Raw genomic sequence first — 24,257 nt, 5'->3', positions numbered from 1 at the left:
ATTTTCATAAGTCATTTAGAGTTAGATTTGGAAAACACAATAATATTATTATCATAATAGGTATTTTTAAATGATAAGTGATAAGTGATTGAAGTATTTTGTTAATTATGACACGTGTATAGACATCCTGGTATTGTACTATGCGTTTCAATTGTGAAGACCACGACATTTGTAATATTTAAATTCTTTTTATTTTTTCGTTTTTCTTCGAAAATATTAATAGTCAAATGCGGATTTTATATTATAAGTGCTATACGTCTGATATACTTACAAGATTAGTTACGAAGTACCTGTTCACGACAGAACAATAGAGAGCTTCTATAACAAACAGTCGGGCTTCAACGTCACTGGCAAGCGTCAAACGTTAGTACATTTTGACGCAGGTAGCCCTATTTTTTTTCTATGATTTCACTCAAACTCAAACTATTTATTCAGAACTAGAGGAGCCCGCGACTTCGTCTGCGTGGATTTAGTTTTTAAAACTCCCGTGGAAACTCTTTGATTTTCCGGGATAAAAAGTAGCCTGGGATGCTAACTATACTATCTCTTCCAAATTTCGTCAAAATCGGTTGAACGGATGGGCCGTGAAGCAGTGGCGTGCAGATCATAGAGGCATAAACACACTGCTTACCCTCATTGTAAGAAATCAATGCTTACTTTTTCATTATAACCTGCCGTAAAATAAGTTCATACCTAAATGCATACCCTGGCTTGAACTCCTGTGCACGCCACTGCGCGAAAGGCTAGCAGACAGACAGACAGACAGACGGACAGACAGACACACTTTCGCATTTATAATATTATAGTATAATAGTATCTAGTATTATAGTATATGGAAGTATGGATAGGTAAAATTTTACGCTTCCTGATTGTCAACAATTTTTATTTGTAAGTTGATATAGTGGTGATGGTGATAATTAATACTACGGCATACCAATATTATCACGGCACCATAATATAATATTTGACACTAGCTTATGCTCCCGACTTCGTCCGCGTGCACTACACTAATTTCAAACCCGTATTTCCCCCCTTAAAGCGTTAAACATCCATCCATAAAATCACGGATTCCGTAAAAACACGAATCGAATGGGTACGTATTTGTATGACGGCCACTTCAAAGAATCACGGATACGAACCGAATACAGAAGAAGAAATCTTTTAGCGGATGCCTATGTCATAATAGCTATCTGCATGCTAAATTTCAGCCCGATCTGTCCAGTAGTTAGATCAGTCAGTCACCTTTTCCTTTTATATACTTAATATTTAGATATCGTCAATTATTCAGGATCAAACCGAGAGTCGATGTACGATGGTCTTCATAGTTAAAACGCATAGTATATATTTTGAGTCACACACATTGACTTATATATATATTACTTTGTAAGGACAGGACCATTGAACAAGCAAAATGGCTCCGACTCATTGGTCCTAAAATGTTTATTTATGTTGGTGCTAACCAATGCAACCTCAGTGACGTCTGGATTTCAAACGGGTCGTTCATTAGTATCTAGGAGGTGGCGCTGATTTATTTGGTTCCAAAACCGTGAAAAACTTTGTTCGCTTGGGCATATCTTGTCATTTATATCGATGGTCATACCTACAATATGCGTAGTATGTTGTGTAGAGTGTAGTATAGTACGTCGATGAATTGATATATGTACTAGCTGATTCCTGCGACTTCGTCCGCGTGGATTTACGTTTTTTAAAATCCCGCGGGAACTCTTTGATTTTTCGGGATTGTTGTCGTTGCTTGGTACCTACAATATGAATTCACTATGAACACTTCCTGAATCTTGATAACTCAGGCGGGCAGTAACCCTGCAGCATCAGGATTAATAAGCTGAATCCAGAATTTTTTATGTGACCACGACGTAAACTTTTTTTGTTGATTTAAAAAAAAAAATTGCAAATCGGTCCAGAAACCTCGAAAAAATCGATGTAGAAAAAAGAACCACCTCCTTTTCGACAGTCGGTTAAAAACCGATGACCTTGAAATATTTACGGAACAATCTTTAAAATATCCCCTTTCTAACAAAAAAAGAATGAATGAAATCGGACTACGCGTTAATGAATTACAACTCAGTATACATTTTAACTTTCATCCCCTCTCCTACGGGAACCATGCTGAATTTCGGGATAAAAAGTATCCTATATTCTTCCTCATAGTATTACCTCAAATCGTACCAAGTTTCATTGGAATCCATTCAGTAGTTTCAGCGTGATGCGCGGCCGTGATACAGACAGACAGACAGACAGACAGACAGACAGACAAAAGTGAAAAAAATTACAGTTTTGGGTTCAGTATCGATTATAGAGTGCCCTCGAAAAAAATTTTTCAAAATATCTTCAATGTACAGAATTAGACCTGTTACAGTTTTATTATAAGTATTGATGATGATGATGATATACAACTTCATCCTTCGTCGCGAGGTGACGTAGTCTGTTGTAGGAACAGGTTTCGTACAGTGTTTGTAGAATGTGACCTAATAAGTACCAAATTATTGTATACATTACTTTTACTATAACAGAGGAAAAATTTATGCAACGTAAGTTTTTTTTTCATTTTAGGATATTTTTTTGTTGTGTAATAGATCATCAATGTAATTTTATGATTTACATTTTTTTATCTATAGACTGTTATAATAAAATACAATTTTCCAAAATAAGTATAAAAATAATGATATAAATAATAACATATAAGTTATTGATAATAAATATGTAAGGCTGGGGGCACACGATGCGTTGCGGCGCCGCAACGTTGATATGTCGCAGCGGCGCCGCCGTAGCAGCGTTGGATAGTGCCCTTCCTTGTGACGCATAAACAACTGAGCGGTGCCGCTCCGACGTCGCAACGCATTCACCCCTTCCTGCCTCGTCTCGGTGGCTGCAAGTCCGGTGCGGCGCCGGAGCGCATCGTGTGACATGCCACAGATATTAATTCTATGTAAGACGACGCAGCGACACCGCTCCGGCACCGCAATCCGCCGCAACGCATCGTGTGTCCCCGCTCTTTCTATGATTAGATACACGCGTGACGGTGGCGCGCCGCGCGCGCCGTTGCCAGTTGCCACCCGGCGTCACCGCGTGACCGCCGCTGAGTGTCCCGTCCCCCGCGTTCTGCCCCTCAGTGCTCCCGAGTTAATCCACGTGTAGGTACGCACCACAGAGTATGTACATTATATATACTGGAAACGCACGCAAGACAGCGGGCTCGTGACGAGCCCTGCCGCGCTTAAATAATATTACCTCGTGCCTATGTAGTCGAATTTCACTACAATTTCACGAAAATGAAATAAATTTGACAATTCAATCAATTATAAACTGGCTTGACAATAATAATCTTCAAATAAACCTATCTAAAACCAAATATGTTCAATTTAATAAAAATCTACCCACCCCATTAGACATAAATTATAATGACATTAATTTAGAATCGGTGAAAGCAATCAAGTTTCTAGGAATATACGTGGATACAAACCTAACATGCTAAAGGTTTTCAATACTCGAATACTATCAACGTTGGTGAGACATAAAATCTCGTACTAAGCGTACTGATCTACTCATGTGTCGGTAGTGCGTAGATATATAACTAACCAAGTAAATAATGTAATCATCGCCTAATACATATTTGAAGCCATATTATTGTACGTGTTACGCAGGCGAAGCCAGCGGCTGATACATAGTGAACCAGCGCAACATGCATTCCCATTCCCACGTACGAACACGACCCGTATAGCTGACGCGGCGTAATACCAGAACCCGCGCGATGTGGGAATCGTAATATTAAGTTAGAATATTCTCATCCTTAGAGATAAGCACTAGTTTTTAGTCTTTTCATTTAAATGTAACTTTGAATATAATTATTATAAGGATATTATCGCCGACTAGTTTTCTTCCATCCACCTCCTGCGAGCCTAAACATTACTGGCGCAGTGACGGGGTAGGATAAGCTGTACCTGTAGCTGTATCGGACAACTGTGACGGAGAACAACTTATCCTGAGAACCTACCATTCGGAGGCCGCAGTGTAGTGGAGAATCTAAACTTCGATTCGTGGAAAGAAATAGATCGGCGATGCGGTAAGTACTTGAATCGTTCAAGTTCCTTTTGCCTATCCTTTTCCGACTAACAAGAAAAAGAGGTATTGTGTTTAATTTTTTTTTAATTGATTTTTTTTAAATCGTACTTTTATTGAATCCTCATTTATATATCGTCCTTATTCCTAAAATTTTATAATCTAGGTTTATACAAAATCTATAGACCTATTTAATATAATTTTACGTGAACTTTAGGGAAGTAATTTTTTATTGAGTGTTTTTTAAAAAAAGTTTTTTGAGTGTATTTTTTGTGTGTGTTAGTTTAATTTTTATTCGTCAAGATTTTTCATCCAAGGTCAGGACGTAGTTTCGTAGGTTCGGTTAATAGGTCAAGAGCCGTAGACGAATCTAGGAACTTAGAAGACATGGCATCAAACGATTTAGATACTATCTATAAATCTATTAGATTTTTACCCGAATTTGACGGAAATCCTCATGTGTTAACACGGTTTATAAATTTGTGTGACCAATTAGTGATTGCCCATTTTGACGTTAGTCCGGGACATGAGTTACAAAATTCGGCATTAATTAGTGGAATATTAAATAAAGTGACAGGTTCCGCGGCTAGGTTAATTAATGCAAACGGTATCCCAGATAGTTGGAATGGCATACGAAATGCCCTTATTAATAATTTCGCAGACCATCGCGATGAGACCGCTTTATACAATGATTTGTCTCTACAGACACAAGGCTCTAGCACCCCGCAAGAATTTTACGAAAAGTGTCAAAACCTGTTTAGCACAATTATGACCTACATTTCCCTACATGAATCCGTACCTACCACAATAGAGGCTAAACGGCAACTTTACCAAAAGTTAACCCTGCAGTGTTATTTACGTGGTCTAAAAGACCCGCTAGGCTCAAGGATACGGTGCATGCGGCCAGTGTCAATGGAAAAAGCCCTCGAATTTGTACAAGAGGAACTTAACACCCTATATATACAACAACGAAATGAAGGCGGGTTTTCTCAGAAAAATTCTGGACATAAATTTTCCGTATCAAATTACACAGGTCCTTCAAGGTCACAAGGTTTCGCTATGCCTGGGCCATCTTGGCAGCAGCCTATATATTTTAGACCACCTCAGAGTCAGCAACCTATGCATTTTAGACCTGGTTGGAAACCTAACCCTCAAATGCATCCGCGTGGTCCTAGTCGTACCCAATTAATGTTTCGCGCTCCTCCACCGAATTATAACCCGAAGAGCAACGTTTTCAAATTTCCAAATCGACACCAATCGCCTAACAATTCTAATTTCCCACGTCCCATGAGCGGTGTGAGTCATTTCACCCCTAGACATTTACCACCATCGGGACATGATTGGCGTAAATTTGGTAATCCACCACCAACTAACTATATGAAATCACGCGACGTCAATTTTAATGAACTTAACTATGACTATGATTATGATTATGACTATGACTACGATTATGACTATGACAATTACGAACAATTTACGGATGAATGCTATAATTACTATGAGGAAAGCTCCTCGAACGTTGAACCAAGTCCAATAACAGAAGAAGTTGATCAGAAACAGGAAGTCAGTTCTAAGAAAGAAAATTTTCAGATAGTCAGCGAATCCGAAAAACCAGGATAGATGTAAATTTTTATGTCCAGCGGCAACTTGGTTATGTACAGATTAGTAATCCACCTCTCAGATTTCTTATCGATACCGGGGCGAATCAATCTTTTATCAGTCCTAAAGCAGTACAAATGTATTTTAGTAATATGCCACTTAACTATGAACCCTTTGAAGTAACCAACGTGCACGCAACAACTAAAAATGACTATTCCATTACATTACCTTGGTTTTCCGAATTTAACGAAGATGGTGATATTACTTTTTACGTATATAATTTTCACAAATACTTTGACGGTCTTTTAGGCCTAGATTTACTTGAAAAATTGGAGTCCACTATTAATCTTAAAGACAGAAAATTAGTAACGCGTAACGCTGAGATTCCAATAAAAATGTATGATTCGCGTAACGTTAATTTGTTCGAAGAAATTATTCCTGCTCATTCATCAAAGCTATTTGCATTGCCTATTAATTCGCAGGACGGTGATGTCTTGATTCCATCTCAAACTATATGCAGCTGTATTATTTCCGATTGTATAACACGCGTTAAAAATAAGAAAGGATATGTTGAAATTACTAATGATTCCCCGAATGATATAGTTTTTTCCATAGACAAACCCATATCAGCAGAACTTTATAATTTTGAATGTGAGCAAACCAATGTTTCTTCGAATCGTGCTAAAGAAGTTTTTTCTCGTCTTCGCACTGAACATTTAAATCCAGAAGAAGCAGCTAATTTGAAAGCACTGTGTGCAAAGTATGCCGACGTGTTCTATCTTGAAGGTGAACCTTTAACGTTCAATAATAAGATTAAACATAAAATTAAGACCAGCGATGAAATTCCTGTACATACAAAAAGTTACAGATATCCTTATGTCCACCGACAAGAAATCAGAGATCAAATCAGTAAAATGCTTGAACAAAATATTATAAGACCTTCTGACTCCGCCTGGAGCTCTCCTATTTGGGTGGTTCCCAAAAAGGCAGATGCTTCTGGTCGTCGTAAATGGCGTCTTGTCGTGGACTTCAGAAAAGTAAACGAGAAAACGATTGATGATAAGTACCCTATTCCCAACATCACCGATGTGCTAGACAAATTAGGGAAGTGTCATTACTTCACTACCTTAGATTTAGCTAGTGGCTTTTACCAGGTTGAAATGGACCCCGCTGATATTCACAAGACTGCATTTAATGTAGAGAATGGGCACTATGAGTTTTTAAGGATGCCCATGGGGTTGAAAAATGCTCCATCGACTTTTCAGCGAGTCATGGATAATGTTCTCAAAGATCTACAGAACAAAGTTTGTCTAGTATATCTTGATGACATAATTTGCTTTAGCACAAGTCTTCAAGAGCACATAGTTAATTTGGAAAAGATATTTCAGAGATTGCGTGAGTCAAACTTCAAGATACAGATGGATAAGTCTGAATTCTTGAAGTTAGAAACCGAATTTTTAGGTCACATAATTTCTAAAGATGGTGTAAAACCAAACCCCAATAAAATAGCAGCCATAAGTAAATATCCATTACCAAAGACTACGACACAGATCAAACGTTTTCTCGGATTGCTAGGATATTACAGAAAATTCATCCCTGATTTTGCACGTCTAACAAAGCCCCTTACTCAATGCCTGAAGAAAAATTCTAAAATAATAATCGATGATGAATACATAAGGTGTTTCGAGCACTGTAAGCAACTGCTTACCAATGATCCCATTTTACAGTATCCGGATTTTACTAAAGAATTTTTGCTAACAACTGATGCTTCTAATGTCGCAGTAGGTGCCGTTTTATCACAGGGCCCAGTAGGGTCTGATAAACCGATCGCATATGCATCTAGAACTCTTAATTCTAGCGAATTGAACTATAGTACGATAGAAAAAGAACTCTTAGCAATCGTCTGGGCCACCAAGTATTTCAGGCCTTACCTTTTTGGACGTAAATTTAAAATTATTACAGATCATAAGCCCCTGCAGTGGGTAATGAGTCTTAAGGAACCTAATTCGAGACTTACAAGATGGCGTTTAAAACTCAGCGAGTTCGATTTTACGGTGTTGTATAAGCAAGGAAAGTCTAATACCAACGCGGACGCGTTATCGCGCATTGAAGTTCATGTGGAAGAGCTAAGTTCGGTTGCTGTGAATCTATCGGACGGAGCTCCCTCTTTAGATGACTCTGGAACTCTCTCAGCTCCGGAGGCTGAAGATGGTTCTAGAACAGCAACTGTCCATACTGATGACGAAAGCCCCATCTTGGAAATCCCGATTTCAGAACATCCGTTGAATAAATTTACTAGGCAAATCGTTTTTAACGTTGTAGGTGATATTAAAACCAAACCAGTCACTACAAACCCCTATGAAAACCATAAGCGTACGACTGTTCAATTATCTGAGTCTAATTTAGAAGAAGATGTCATCAATGCTATTAAAGAATTTGTTCAACCTAAAATTAAAACTGGTTTATTAATCAATCCACCATTGGCTATGTATAAGATAATTCCAATAATACAGAAAACCTTTAAAAATTCGTCAATGATACTCAATTTAGTTAAAACAGAAGTAGAAAATGTTCGAGAATATTTAAGGCAGCAACAAATTATAGATAAGTACCATGATGGCAAGACAAACCACCGCGGTATCAATGAATGCTTTCTTGCTTTATCTCGAAAATTTTACTGGCCTAAAATGCGAGAGCATATTTCAAAATTTATTAACGACTGTGCAGTATGCGGACAGGCTAAGTATGACCGTAATCCAATCCGACAGCAATTTCAAGTAGTTCCACCACCCAGTAAACCTTTTGAGCTTGTGCACTTAGACCTCTTAAGTGTAGAAAGCTGTAAGTTTCTGACAATAGTCGACTCTTTCTCCAAATATGCTCAAGCATATTTCTTAGGAGACAGCACGGCAGTCAGTGTAGTTCAAGCATTACTTAAATTTAGTACGCATCATGGAAATCCTTTAACTGTAGTTACTGACAACGGTCCGGAATTTAACAATCAACTTATATCTGAGTTCTTCAAACTTCATAAAATCCAGCATCATAAGGTCGCACCACATACTCCTAACGAAAATGGTATCGTTGAAAGATTTCACTTAACACTCTTAGAACACCTTCGTATCTTTAGAATCAGTCAAAAGGATGAATCAGTAAGGAACCTGATACCTTATGCTCTTCTAGCCTACAATAGCAGTATTCATAGTTTCACAAAATGCAGACCAATCGAAATAGTAACTGGACATTTTGACCCACGCGACCCACTCGACATAGACCTCACGACACATGTCTTACAGCAGTACATACAGGATCATAAAAATAGAATGAAAATTACATATAACCTTATCCACGAATCCTGTAGTAGTCTACGCAGAGATTTAACTAATAGTCGTAATAGAACTAGAGAGCCCGAAGCAAATTATTCCCCAGAACAACAAGTTTTTGTTAGAAACCCTGTTGCCTCTCGTCAAAAGGCAGCTCCCCGCTATACTCAGGATGTAGTTGTGGCAAATCTCCCAATCCACATCTACACTAGAAGAAAACGAGGCCCAATCGCGAAGTCAAGACTAAAGAGAGTTCCTAACACTGCCCAATTGTTGCAGGATCCTCCTTATAATCAATCTACTTCTGCAGCCAGTGGTAATGATCCAACATGATAGAGTTAGGATATTATAGTGTTAGGATATTATAGTGTTAGGTTAGTATTATGTAAGAAATGATATCATTTTGTTTTTCATAGTTTAAAAATTTCCTGTTAGTTTAACCTAAGTATATTATGTATTAATTTCCCATTACCACATACGCATCATGATATCCTTGTCACTTATTATCCATTCCTTGCTTGAACGAATACAGGTACATAGAGGCTGAATGCCCGAAGACCAGCAAAGGTTATCTATATTATAATATGCCGATATACGAAGCTTATAGATTTACACTTACCCAGAATAGAAGAAGACATAGCCATCCAAGTTATAGTTTTACCTAAAGAAGAATCCTTTGACTCAAGACCATCCATTATGAATAATTTAAGTCCACAAAACTGGATCACCTACATGATGCAAGTGCAAAGGTTTCATCTCAAACGCCTATCACTCTACCTCCAAGTACGGACCATGGAGTTATTTATCACACAATCATTACCATTCGCCATATTAATTGGGACCTGCAGACTGAATATGATCATTACAGTTTATCAGAAAATACATCGCACGAAGACCTTGCAGTTAAGAAACATAACCAAAATTCTGAGTTCTTCATCCGATGACCTTTCGGCGCAATTCACAGCCAAGGTGTTCCATATGCGCCGATCTGATGGGGGAGGTGTTACGCAGGCGAAGCCAGCGGCTGATACATAGTGAACCAGCGCAACATGCATTCCCATTCCCACGTACGAACACGACCCGTATAGCTGACGCGGCGTAATACCAGAACCCGCGCGATGTGGGAATCGTAATATTAAGTTAGAATATTCTCATCCTTAGAGATAAGCACTAGTTTTTAGTCTTTTCATTTAAATGTAACTTTGAATATAATTATTATAAGGATATTATCGCCGACTAGTTTTCTTCCATCCACCTCCTGCGAGCCTAAACATTACTTACGTACGTATGCATGTTTATGTTTATGTTGTATACTTACTTACTATAATCTGACTTATAAAATATAAACCGTCCATATTGGTATTTTTTAAAGTACTTAGCAGTCGGTAAAAGATTTCACGATTGAAAATGTAGAGCATCACCATTTTTATTACACCCCCCATTTTGTATTTCTTACAGAAAATGATTCTCTTGATATGGGTGGTGGTATTCATAGCGGCAGTACTATTATACTTCCGACAAATCTACTTCCGCTTCAGTGAATATGGGGTGAAGAATTTCACACCAATCCCGTTCTTCGGAAACATGGCATGGCATATTCTGCGAATGGATACCTTTAGTGGTGACCTGGACAGGCATTATGATACTTTTCCAGAAGAACGGTACGTCAATTTGAGTTATATTTTATAAACATGTAATGAACACCACTTTACCCATGGACATCTATTCAGTGCTTTTCTTTAATTTATTACTTTGTCTTTGGTGCATAAAAGACATATCCTGAAGTCTGTGGACTTAGCTTATCACTTATCAAATGTCACTACTGACAGTTGTGACAATTGAATCTGAAGTTTTGTCTGTATTTTTAAGGTATTTTTTGTGTTTATAATTAGAAAAGATTTGTTAAAACCGTAAATAAAGGCTTTAAATGTTGTTTCTGTAATTTTATTGTATAGAAACGCTATTAAGTCTTGGTTTCATTCCCCGAATTCACTCAAGAATAAAATAACATTATAAAAATAATACCAGAAGTGAATTTAAAATATTTTCATCACGACGGGAATAGGCTTATCGAGATTTTAACCTTTTATAATAACCCAATACAGTATTAACTTTATTAGGGCCCAATTGCTATTGTGACCACTCAATCAAAACGGCGACTTAAACACAAAAAGCATATTTTAATAGTCGGTCGAGTCTCGAGTCAGATCGAGACTAGTTCAAAAACCACCAACCACCCGTACTTATACAATCGACTCAACATGGCCGCCTCGCAACGCGACCTCCACTCCAAAAGGCGCCAAATACAAAATGCAATAGCAATTTAGAGCTTGTTTACAAGATTCTTTTTATTTGATGATTAGCTGATCCCCGCGGCTTCGCCCGCGTAGATTTAGGGTTTTAAAGATCCCGTATAGCCTATGTCACTCAGGAATAATGTAGCTTTCTACAGGTGAAAGAATTTTTAAAATCGGTTCAGTAGTTCCAAAGATTACCCCCTACAAACAAACTTAACGACATTGCCTCTTTATATAATAGTATAGAGTATAGATATAGATAAGTTAGCACTTAAATGCAGTTTCGAGTGGTAGTAGTAATAGTATAGTTATACAGACACTGTATCATATAGAAGCGTCTATACTTATATGACGTCTAATGTGGGACGCAACACACATTGGCCCCGTGTCATATCAGGGAGACAGCATCAAGACCGGGAGCCGCAGCAAAAACAGCTGAAAACGGCAAGCGGAGCAAGTATGCCTCTCTTATCGAGAGTTACATTTTTGTTCCTCGCGATTAATAGCCTCATCTGGTGACAGAAGGGCTTGCTCATTTTTTGCGCAACGGATCAACCTGGCTGTCCAGCGCGGTAATGCAGCCAGTATCTTGGCACTATTTCATGCGGGCATGATTTGTATTATTAAGTAATTAAGGCTAGCTTTAAGTTTTATTGTAATAGTTTCATTGAAATTTTTTTTTTGTCTATTTCTACTATTTCTATTTTCTTAAAGATTCGTCGGCCGTTACGAGTTCATGAGACCAATCTTACTGATTTGTGACATAGACTTGGTGAAGAAGATTACGATAAAGGACTTTGAGTACTTCCTCGACCATCGTCCTTTTACTGATGATCCGCTCATTGCAAGAAATCTACTCTCTTTGAAAGGTGAACTTTTAAAACAATTTTATAATGGAAACAAGAAAAGCAAGTCAGGTTGTGACCAAACATTTGCTTCAATGTATTCTGAATTTAAAGTGGATTTGATTATTTTCAACAAACATGTCTATTCAACAATGCCATCTTTTAAAAATTTGCTACCTGATTCTCAAATCACCCAATATCATGTTTCAGGATAGTCGATCAGATTCTAATTTTTTCCAAATCATTTTTACCTCGATAAAAGGTGTGAAGAAGAAGTGTTTGCGGTTATCGGCTATCTTATAAGAAAATCTAAGAAGAAAACCATACTCATAAGCATTAGCCGTTCTAGATGAGTATATTTCAATTTATTCAAAACTTTTTGTTTGAAGGGCAGGAATGGAAAAACATGCGATCAACTTTGAGCCCAGCGTTCACCAGCTCAAAGATAAAACTGATGGTTCCCTTCATGGAGGAAGTCGGAGAGCAGATGATTCGCGCGCTTAAAAAGAAGATCAAGGAGTCTGAGAGTAAGTTCCTGAAATTGCAACGGATAGGTACAACTAAGTATACTCAATACTTTAATATAGATAACGGGTACATACCCTGATTAATTTGAAATTTTTATATGTCGAAATTATTCACCCCAATTGCACGGTTCATGGTAACGACTGCGGTGCTGCGAGAGATGAAGTTCGAGCTATCATGGGCATAGTAGCGAACTACCCTCTTTCTTATACTTTTCGCTGGAACTTCACGAGCTGTCCGGCAAAATCTACGATGCTATCTTCATTTGCATAATTCTACTACATTGGTTTCCACAAGCTTGCTAGTTTAAAACCGTCTTCACGATTGAAATTCTGGTGTTTGCGAATTTCAATCGCTTCGCGCACTAGTCTTGTCTGTAATGAACTTTTGGATATCGGTTTTTATTTCCGGTGCGCATTTAGATGATTTTGTAGTGATGATTTTAAATTTTTTGCTGATTTGTTTTATTATTCTTTTGATAAAACATTTCTTTGGTTTTTGTTTGTTTGACATGGATGTTTTTGTAAAAAACATTGTTAGGTAATTCATACTTTTATACTCTGCTAATTATTAACAAGCGTGATAATACTCATATCGGAATAATATAAATAACAACACTTGAATTCTTAAACAAGAACAAATATTAGCTAGCGGTGATGTTGTTGCAGTGATAGATAATTTAACTGATGCCAATTTAGGTTCTAGAAGGGTTCTAGTATAATCTTATATCTTATTCTATCTTAATCTTAATCTTCAAGAGGTTGTATTCCCATAGACGGCGCCATAGACGTGGACTGCAAGGATCTGACGACGCGCTACGCGAACGACGTGATCGCGTCCTGCGCCTTCGGTCTGAAGGTGGACTCCCACAGCGACGAGAACAACCAGTTCTTCGAGATGTGCAAGACGGCTGCTGCATCCAGTTTCAAGCAGATACTGATCTTCTTTGCTATTTCTATCTGTCCAGCAGTTTTAACAAAGGTAACTTTGTTTTAGCGTTTAATTTTATTGTTATCGCACTTATAATAAATTACTCTGACAGAAGTCACGTGATCTGTTTCGTCAACATCTTGAGTGGATTGTATAAACACGGGTGGTTTAGGTCGCCATTTTGATTGAGTGGTTGTAATAGTAATTATTGTGCCCTAATCATGTAATATTGTAGTTAGGTTAGTATAAAGAGTAAACCTCTTGATAAGCCTTTAACAAGAGAGGACATTCAAATGCCCTGCCTTTCTGTCTGACTTTAAATCCACTTCTGGTACCTTTTTATTATCGTGAGTGTTTTCCATTATAAATCCAATATAATTACAAATAGGGAGACAGTATCAAGACCGGTAGTCGCAGCAGAAGTCGCAAGATCAAAACGAATCAAACCCCTCATTTGAAGCACAAGTATGAATTAAATTGCAAAACATGGCCGCTGCCACTCGTAAAAAAACTAGCTCCTGTTAAAAAAACTGACGATTGTAACTCTCCCATTTTCTTATGTCACGCTCAAATTGTCAGATCAATGAAATGCACACTTTTCTGCATCTAATTAACCGACCTTGTCTTAATCTGACACGCTCGAGTAAATCCCAAAATCCCCTCTTGGGCTCTCCTACCATAAGAACCTTTCTGTCTTTCCAGATATTGAAACTACAACTGTACACGAACCAAACCACAGACTTCTTCGTCGACCTGGTGATGAGCACGATGAAGGACCGAGAAGCGAGGAACATCATCAGACCAGACATGATCCATCTTCTCATGGAAGTCAAAAAAGGTATTGAAACCCACTTCCAACTTCTATGAAATATAAATTGAGGAGGTATTGGTATCATTACTGACTTTAATTTTGACAGATGTGTGTAACATGGCCAAAACCCTTCTAATAAATTAAAAAAAAACTGTAGACCCACTGTTCTGTATATAGGTCTCTTGTAGGAACTTCCTCACGCCTCCGTCTTTAAATACCACCTGAATCCAGCGCCTCTCTGCAACTCATTGATGCCGTTGGCCCCCCTAGTGCGGGATTTTCCAACGCTGCCCGTTTCATTGCGAGATCACCAGTCTAATACCTTGGAACCCCAGTCTGTCGGTTTTCGAACTGTGTCCATTACCACTTCAGCTTCACAACCCCTTGAGTTATATCGGTTACTCTAATTATTCTCCTACGGATCTCCTCATTTCCTCATTGATCACGTAGAGAAACTCCAAGCATATCTCTCTCCATCGCCCGCTGAGTGACTCTGAGCTTTCTTATGACGCCCATAGTTAGCGACCATGTCTCGGATCCATATGTCATCACTGGCAACACGCACTGTTCGAAGACTTTGGTCTTCAAGCACTGAGGAATTTTGGACAAGAAGACATCTCGAAGCTTCCTGAACGCTGCCCAACCCAGTTGGATTCGGCGGTTGACCTCTTTCTCGAAATTGGACCTACCCAACTGGATTGTCTATTATTAATTGTACATATTTCTTTCACGCAGGTCAACTTACTCACGATGATAAGGTGAGTACAGAAAATGGTCACGGTGACCAAGATGCTGGCTTCGCGACCGTTGAAGAATCTACGGTGGGCAAGAAGAATACTGACCGAGGTTAGATTCATTCATTTTGATTACCCGATTGGCTAGTTGTTTTCTGCAATACCGTGTTTGTTTACCGTAGCATAGCATAGCATAGCAGGTTATGGTTAAACCACATCTAAGGTTCATTTCCTAATTCATAATATTATATGAGCCTCAATAGCTCAACGGGTAAAGGAGCGGACTGAAAACCGAAAGGTCGACGGTTCAAACCCCGCCCGTTGCACTATTGTCGTACCTACTCCTAGCACAAGCTTGACGCTTAGTTAAAGAGGAAAGGGATGGGGAGGGATTAGTCATTTAACATAGCTAATATTCTTTAAAAAAAAATCGGGTGCTATTAGAAAATATACCTACTTTCTAAATTAGTTGAGCTCTGAAACTAAAACGATTTGATGATCATAGACAAAGTCCTTCTGAAACAAACGAAAACAGTGTCATCATCGATCAGGAATTAGGAGCGAAACTAGAATTTCAGAAATTAGAGAACGCAATCGCAGACAAGTGAAAGCTAATATTTTTTTTGGAGGAGGGAAACCCTCATGGATTGCATCTGCTATGCCCGACTCCACTGCAGATGTTGCGCAGTCTCCACTCTTCGATAATTCCGCTGGCGAATCAACAGAACTGCACGAAGCAATGAGTTAGTCAGTCAGGAAGGCAGTTTTTTTTCAGGGCGTGGATCTTTGCCTCTCCCATTTAGCGTAGCGTACTTTTCCTATTCTTCTTCATTCTTCAAAATTCTGGGTATCAAACATCTGAAGGACGTTAGAGGTCAACGAACATTGCGTAGATAGATGCCGCAGGATCAATGCTGCATCGCAGGTGGAGCATTGACCCAAGTTTTGTACGCTATACATTGTGGATTTGAAAAATACTTAATCACTAAAACTACAAGTTTATGGTTCCTATTAGACTGCGTTTAGCTAGTATAGCAAAAGCATTAAGGGTTTGCTAGCATTCTAATTACACCCTGTGTATGCATTTATTTCAATAATGGTAATGGCTTTCACGTTATATTTCTTAATTGCTACCCAGTTTGGTCTGACAGCGACCTCATCGCCCAGGCATTTCTTTTCTTCATGGCTGGCTTCGAGACCATCTCAACTGCGATGTCCTTCGCCCTGCTCGAGCTGGCCCTCCACCCAGAGGTCCAGGACTGCCTGTACGAGGAGATAAAGGAATATAACGAGAAACACAACGGCAAGCTCAGCTTTAATGCTATTCAGAGCATGACGTACTTGGATATGGTCGTTTCAGGTACCTAATACAACTTTACTTTTAAAATTTTGCAGGAAAAGATAAATAAATTTTGGTAAAAAAATCGTGAAGAGATTTGAAGATTCCAAAAAAAACTGATAGGCAAGGGGCAATTTAAGGCAAACGCTTTGTAGGTATTTAATAATGAAAAAAATTGTTTGTAGTTTGCTAATCCACAATTAGCACTACCAAAAACTCAAAAACACGTTATGGTGAAGTATTTCTATAATCCATACTAATATTATAAATGCGAAAGTGTGTCTGTCTGTCCATCTGTCTGTCTGTCTGTCTGTCTGTCTATCTGTCTGTCTGTCTGCTAGCCTTTCACGACCCATCCGTTCAACCGATTTTGACGAAATTTGGTACAGCGATAACTTGCATCCAGGGAAAGGGCATAGGCTACTTTCTATCCCGGAAAATTAAAGAGTTCCCACGGGATTTTTAAAAAACCTAATTCCACGCGGACGAAGTCGCGGGCATCAGCTAGTAATAATAATAAAGTTTTTTATTAAAGGCAAAAGAGGCAAAAGAGAGAGTTCCTCTAAGTTGTGTTGATTGTAATTTTTTTCTTTGCAGAAGTCCTCAGGCTCTGGCCCCCAGTTATGGCGTTGGACAGGATCTGCGTCAAAGACTACAACTTGGGAAAACCTAATAGCAAATCTACCAAGGACTATATTGTAAGATTTTCATTTCTTTCTTATTAATATCGCGCTGTTGATATAGCCTATAGGATGGTCAGGTATCATCCATCCAGTCGCAAATAATTGTTGCACAAAGAATAAAAGTATAGAATCGTTTACAAAGGTCCTATGTTCTGCCGTGGACTCCATTGGCTGACAGAACGACGATGACTTCGATAATGAGTTCAAATTCTGAGTTATCATCGAGTTTTTTAGCATAGCTGATTGCTAAGCTTTGCTTTTATTTTAAGGCAGGATGATTTTTCTCAGAAGTAGAATATTTTTGTGATGTTTTCAGAATCGGGATAGATCTGGTGATGGTAAATAATTGATAAAAATTAAAAAACACAACTGTGCTGCCAAATTGAGACTTTATCAAAAAAAAATGATAGCCAGTGTCACTCAGGATGATGTAAGGATTCCAGCGATACCCCATTAAATCCAAATCAGACTGACTGACTGACTGACTGACTGACTGACTGACTGACTGACTTATATTATTATATCAACGCACAGCCTAAGCCACTGATCCTAGAGACATGAAATTTAGAGGCTGTGTTCTTTGTAAAGAGTAGGTATCCACTAAGAAAGGTTTTTTCTAAATTCCACCCCTAAGAGGGGTAAATGGGCGATGGAAGTTTGTATCGAAGTCTATCATTTTTAAAGATAGGTACATCAATGAAAATTGATATACACAGGCTTCCAGTTAAGAATAAAAAATACAATATATTTCAGGATTTTTGAAAATTCTACCCCCACGCCGATTTTCTAAATTCCACCCGAGCGAAGCCGGGGCGGGTCAGCTAGTCTCACATACATACATTAGGTATACATAGATACCTGCATGAACTCTGAAAACATTACACTCCTTATTTGGGCAATCGTGTAAAATGAAGGCAGAAATATAATTTTTTGATTTTTTTCCTAGATTCGCAAAGGAGAGGTCTTGTCCTTCCCATCGTGGTGCTTCCACCATGACCCGCAGTTCTTCCCGAACCCCCAGAAGTTCGACCCTGAACGCTTTTCCGATGAGAACAAGCACCTCATCAACCCTATCGCCTACATGCCGTTTGGACTTGGACCTAGGAATTGTATAGGTAACAGTACTTTGTAATTTACTATCTTTACCAACAACTGTTTTGTAAAAGTTGTCTTTTTTAGTTATTCATGTACTTTGACAACGTTTGTGCTTTTGTGCAATACATACAAGATTCTAGGATGGCGACCTTGCACCGGAAAGCGCAGCGTTCGAAGACCTCGCACTAGGTGGACAGATGACATCGAACGAGTCGCAGGGAGCCGCTGGATTCAGGCGGCGCAAAACCGTTGCCTGTGGAAGTCCGTACCAGAGATCTATGTCCAGCTGTGGACGTCTATCAGTTGATAATTGTGATAATGAAGCAGGCAGGAGTAAAAAATCTTTATAAGTACCTAACTTGATATGTTTGTATCACAAGGTTCAAGATTCGCGCTCTGCGAGCTGAAGTTCCTGGTGTACCATATCCTGCTGCACATTGAGGTGTCGCCATCAGAGAAGACCCGTCTGCCTGCGAAGCTCTCCTCAGAGTCGTTCAACCCTCGCCTGGAAGGTGGCCACTGGTTGAAGTTTAGGCTACGCGCTTAAGAAGTTAAATTGTTTACTCGTTGCAACGTGGTTCACTACAAGAGTCCAGAACTCACTTAGGTATTGCAAAAAAATTTCAACTAAGTAGTAGGAATCCACGCGTACGAAGTCGCGGGCATCATCTAATAAATAAAATTAGTAATAAATAAAGTGTCTGAAATGATACACAGGGCAGTTTTGGTCTATATTAAATACTTGAGATGACAAATCATTTTATTTTGATTTACTATGATAGTAAAAAACCTCCGAAAGTAAAGCTTTGTTTTAGACCACATTTCAAAACCATAAAAATGGTTATTGTGAGCCTACCGTAAAAGATCTAAGATATATGCTATTGCGGACTTTTTTAAAGAGCTGTTTAAGAGGAACGATTCCTCTCAACATTGTTTTCGTGTAACTTTAACTATTTAGGCAGCGTACGCCACGGAAGCTCAGAGATGAAACGACTTTTTTCACTTTATTGCAATTTTCGAAGGGATCTCTAGTTTTTTTTTAAATAAAATATAGCCTATTGCACTCAGGAATAATGAAGCTTTCTACTGATGAAAGAATTTTTTAAAATCGGTTCACAACAAACAAACTTAACGACATTACCTCTTTATAATATTAAGTATAGAAAATAATAAATATTAATTTATTAGATATTAAATTATATTAATTAATATTAATATTAAATATAAAGTATAGATATAGATATATAGATATAGAAAGATATAGAAGTATAGATTGCCGTGTACCTTAATTGCATAATATGTTTTCATTTAATAAATTTTAACTTTGGTTTTAAGTGTTTTAATGTTTACAAGGGAAGAGCCTTTAGAATCCAACATAAAGAATCCAAAATGATAAATAATATCTGAGATGGAACCTAGATTGTGGAAAGAAATAAATAGTTCGAAAGAACGATAGGCGGTGTGATCGCCACTAGGTGCTAGAATGGCGGTGTGATTCATCATCATCATGCTCAGCCCATCGCCGGCTCACTACAGAGCACGGGTCTCTTCTCAGAGTGCGAAGGGTTTTGGCCATAGTCTACCACGCTGGTCATGTGCGGATTGGTAGAGTTCACACACCTTTGAGAACATTACGGAGAACTCTCTGGCATGCAGGTTTCCTCACGATATTTTCTTCACCGTTAAAGCAAGCACGCAAAAAATCACATCGATCCATTGCTCCGTTTTGACGTGATTGAAGGACAAACCAACAAACCAACAAACAAACACACTTTCCCATTTATAATATTATGGGTAGCTACTGATACCAGGTACCTACAATACTTAAAAATTCTTTAGGTGAAACGTACTTTTGACATGAAAGTTGACACATAGAGCTAAAATGGCGAGTGAGATCTCATAATGTACGCACTATACGTATGCGTATATTTACCTTACTATGAGGTTTCGTCATGTTTATAACGTAAACTTAATCCAGGTCAGTTTCAGAATTTCTACACGTGCGAAGGTGGGGCAGGAGAGTCAATAATTGGTATAAGTCCCGCAAATTGCTAATACGCGTGGCTGCCATTTTATTGACGTCAGCACTAGACTGAAGTTTCGAGCTGATGGTATATTTTTGTTTCGGCTGATGTCAAAACGTCATTTCGATGTTAATGGGACATGGTTGGACTGCGCAATAGCAATTTGCGGGACTTCTCAAACTAATTACGACATGAACCAGAACTAAAATACTGATTGCGAAAGAATTGCATAAACTAATATGGTTAACAAAAATGTGCAATATAAATAACAACATATTAATTATTTGTTAGATAAAACACTATATTTAGACAATTGCCTCTTAAAAATATTTTTTGGGTAAATGACTTATATATTTTGGAAAACACAATAATATTATTATCATAATAGGTATTTTAATGATAAGTGATTGAAGTATTTTGATAATTATCACACGTGTATACGTATAGAGATCCTGGTATTGTACTATGCGTTTCAATTGTGAAGACCATAATATCCATAATATTCAAAGAAACTATTTAAGGATGCCCTCGACTTAATCCGTGTGGACTTACCTAGGCGTAAGAAAAATAACCCGGCCAAGTGCGAATCAGACTCGCGCACTGAGAGGTCCGTAAGTACTACAATCGTATTTTATAGACATTTTGCACGATAAATCAAAAACTACTTACTAGATTTCGTTCAAACCAATTTTCGGTGGAAGTTTGCATAGTAGATAATGAACATCATATTTTTTTTTAGTTTTATTTTCTTATTTTAGAAGTTACAGGGGGGGGGCACATTTTACCACTTTGGAAGTGTCTCTCGCGCAGTTTAGAAAAAAATAGGGGGAAACAGCTGCAGATCGTCTCCTGACAGTTCTAGCTGATCTTCCTCGCTGGAGCCGTCACCGTAATCCGCAAAGAAAATAATAATTGCGCCACACATCTAATCCTGAGAGTAAGTTATTCCACCTGGAGCATTAAACCAACAAGCCTCAAGCATAATCATTTATATTGCTGAATAAATCTAATATCCATGCAAAAATCACGTTGCTTCGTTACGTAATGATTGAAAGACAAACTAACACACAAATACACCCGTATTTATTTATAATAGTATAGAGTAATAAGTAGTGATATTATGTTAATAACTTATTTTCTTCTTCTTCTTCTCCGTTTCAGTAAACTTCTTTATTGCACTTCATTTTAAATTTTGTATCTACTTCATTTATTAGATTTTCTTTGAAAATATAAATAGTCAAATGTGGAAATTCTTATAAAGGTAAGTGATATATTATAAGTTTGAAAGGTTCACAAGACCTGTACGACGGTCTTCACAATGGAAACGCATAGTACATATTTTGAGTCATACAATATGCGTAGTATGTAGTGTAGAGTGTAGTATAGTATGTCGATGAATTGATATAAAACTTCATCCTCCGTCGCGAGGTGACGTATTCCGTATTAGGAACAGGTTTCGTACAGTGTTTGTGACCTTAGAATTGACCTTAACTGTGTAACTATATTGCGAGATAATAAGTAATTATAAATTACTTTTACCGTAATAGAGGAAAAATTAAGCAAGGTGAGTTTTTTATATATTTTATAAATAACATTGTTTGTTTTTGTAGTGTATTAATTAATCATAAATGTAATTTAAAAATTTATAGTCAGTGTTAAATTATAATAAAATACATTTTTAAAGAAGGATATACTTAAAAACTATTTAATAAACTTAGGTCATTGAAAATAAATAAAAATAAAATTGTTTTATTACTATGGACAGTTATTGTCCATTTAAGTATTTCAAATATTTTATCAAATAATATTTGTTGTTATCAGTACCTACCCTTATTATAAATGCGAAAGTGTGTTTGTTTGTTGGTTTGTCTTTCAACCACGTCGCAACGGTGCAACGGATTGACGTGATTTTTCGCATGGATATAAATAAAGACCTGGAGAGTGACATTTTATTCTGAAAAATCAAAGAGTTCCCACGGGATTTTTAAAAACATAATTCCACGCGGACGAAGTCGCGGGCATCAGCTAGTTGATAATAATAACTAATAACACAGTTTAAATTACATAATAATAGTATGTTAATCCATTCTGACGGCCAAGTTCATCACAACAAGGAACAGTTGAACTCTATAATGTAGGATTTAGGGTAGAAATTAAAACTATACTAAAAATTATGTGAATAACTTCAACTGTTTGCTATTTACTTTTTAGGATTCCGTACCTCAAAAGAAAAAGCGGAACCCTTATTGGATCACTTTGTTGTCTGTCTGTCTGTCGGTTTGTCAAGAAACCTACAGGGTACTTCCCGTTGACTTAGAATCATGAAATTTGGCAGGTAGGTAGGTCTTATAGCAGACATTAGGGGAAAAATCTGAAAACCGTGATTTTGTGGTTACATCACTAAACAAAAATTAAAATGTGTTTTGAACAAATAATTAGTATTTTCAACTTTTAAAATAAGATTACTATACCAAGTGGGGTATCATGGGATTTTATTTTACATGTACATTCAGAAACAGATTTTTATTTTATTTTGATTTGTCGTGCAAAATGTCGAAAAAATACGACTGCAGTACGGAACCCTCGGTGCGCGAGTCAGGCTTGCACTCGACCGGTGTTTTAAGATCATAAAACATATCACTGTCCACTGGCAGACCGTAGAGAGGAAGTAAGGTATTTTCGCTATTATCCAATGAACTGAAATGGGTCTTACGTCTGTGGTGCCGTCAAAATAACTACCACAGATAACTACCTATGCAAGATCATGTAAACAAAATCGCCTAACATTATTATTATTATTATTTAAGAGAAAATTGAAAAAAAACTACTGTTAGAATACATATTATTCGATTAACGATTACCGTGTAGAGAAGTTTTAAATTTATTTTAAACTAGCGTTTGCTCGCGACTTCGTCCGCGTGGACTACACAAATTTCGAACCCCTATTTCACCCCCTTAGGGGTTGAATTTTCAAAAATCCTTTCTTAGCGGATGCCTACGTCATAATAGCTATCTGTATGCAAAATTTTAGCCCGATCCGTCCAGTAGTTTGAGCTGTGCGTTGATAGATCGACTGATGAGTCACCTTCTCCTTTTTATATGTATTTAGATAATGAATTAAATCCAAGATTTCACTAAAAGCTAATCCTGTGAGATGGCCATCCATGACAAGCCATGGCAACGAGCTAGTATAACAATATAAAAGCAACAACTATAATTACAGAGTAGGCAGATAAGAAGATTATTAACTTAAATACAGTGATTCGCTTATCAAAGATAATATAATATATAAATATAATATAAATATGTCATAGGACACAATAGATAATATGAAGTAGGATCTTTACAAGATCCTGTTACAAATAATATGATTAAATATTATTAGATCAAAACAAGTACCCACTTATTAGTAACTAGCTTATGCTCGCGACTTCGTCCGCGTGGACTACACAAATTTCAAACCCCTATTTTACCCCTTTAGGGGTTTAATTTTCAAAAATCATTTCTTAGCGGATACCTATGTCATAATAGCTATCTGCATGCCAAATTTCAGTCCGATCCGACCAGTAGTTTGACTTTTGAGCTGTGCGTTGATAGATCAGTCAGTCAGTCACCTTTTCGTTTTATATTAGTAATTTTGACGACCTCCCGGGCGCAGTGGTAAGTGCTGTGGTCTTATTAGTTGGAGGTCCCGGGTTCAATTCCTGGCAGGGATTTGGAATTTTATAATTTCTAAATTTCTGGTCTGGTCTGGTGGGAGGCTTCGGCCGTGGCTATAGTTACCACCCTACCGTCAAAGCCGTGCCGCCAAGCTATTTAGCGTTTCGGTACGATGCCGTGTAGAAACCAAAGGGGCATGGGTTTATTAAAAACTGCCATACCCCTTCCAGGTTAGCCCGTTTCCATCTTCGACTGCATCGTCACTTACCACCAGGTGAGATTGCAGTCAAGGGCTTGTATCTGAATAAAAAATAA

General features: G+C 37.8%; 1 protein-coding gene across 1 annotated transcript in view; it reads left to right on the top strand.

The window, feature by feature from the left end:
- Window positions 1-3,471: 3,471 nt before the first annotated feature.
- Window positions 3,472-24,257, top strand: part of LOC117987493 (uncharacterized) — a 34,759-nt gene continuing 13,973 nt past the window's right edge. The window contains exons 1-11 of the mRNA XM_034974517.2: window positions 3,472-3,525; window positions 10,458-10,660; window positions 12,011-12,165; window positions 12,531-12,668; window positions 13,442-13,647; window positions 14,299-14,434; window positions 15,143-15,253; window positions 16,280-16,501; window positions 17,078-17,178; window positions 18,110-18,278; window positions 18,639-18,802. Coding sequence (XP_034830408.2) covers window positions 3,487-3,525; window positions 10,458-10,660; window positions 12,011-12,165; window positions 12,531-12,668; window positions 13,442-13,647; window positions 14,299-14,434; window positions 15,143-15,253; window positions 16,280-16,501; window positions 17,078-17,178; window positions 18,110-18,278; window positions 18,639-18,802 — 1,644 coding nt within the window. The 5' untranslated portion in view covers window positions 3,472-3,486. The remainder of the gene's footprint in view (window positions 3,526-10,457; window positions 10,661-12,010; window positions 12,166-12,530; window positions 12,669-13,441; window positions 13,648-14,298; window positions 14,435-15,142; window positions 15,254-16,279; window positions 16,502-17,077; window positions 17,179-18,109; window positions 18,279-18,638; window positions 18,803-24,257) is intronic.

The sequence above is a fragment of the Maniola hyperantus genome, chromosome 13, assembly GCF_902806685.2.
Source record: "Maniola hyperantus chromosome 13, iAphHyp1.2, whole genome shotgun sequence".
NCBI lineage: Eukaryota > Metazoa > Arthropoda > Insecta > Lepidoptera > Nymphalidae > Maniola > Maniola hyperantus.
The sequence above is the reverse complement of the archived record's forward strand: the minus strand, read 5'-3'. Positions and strand labels throughout refer to the sequence as shown.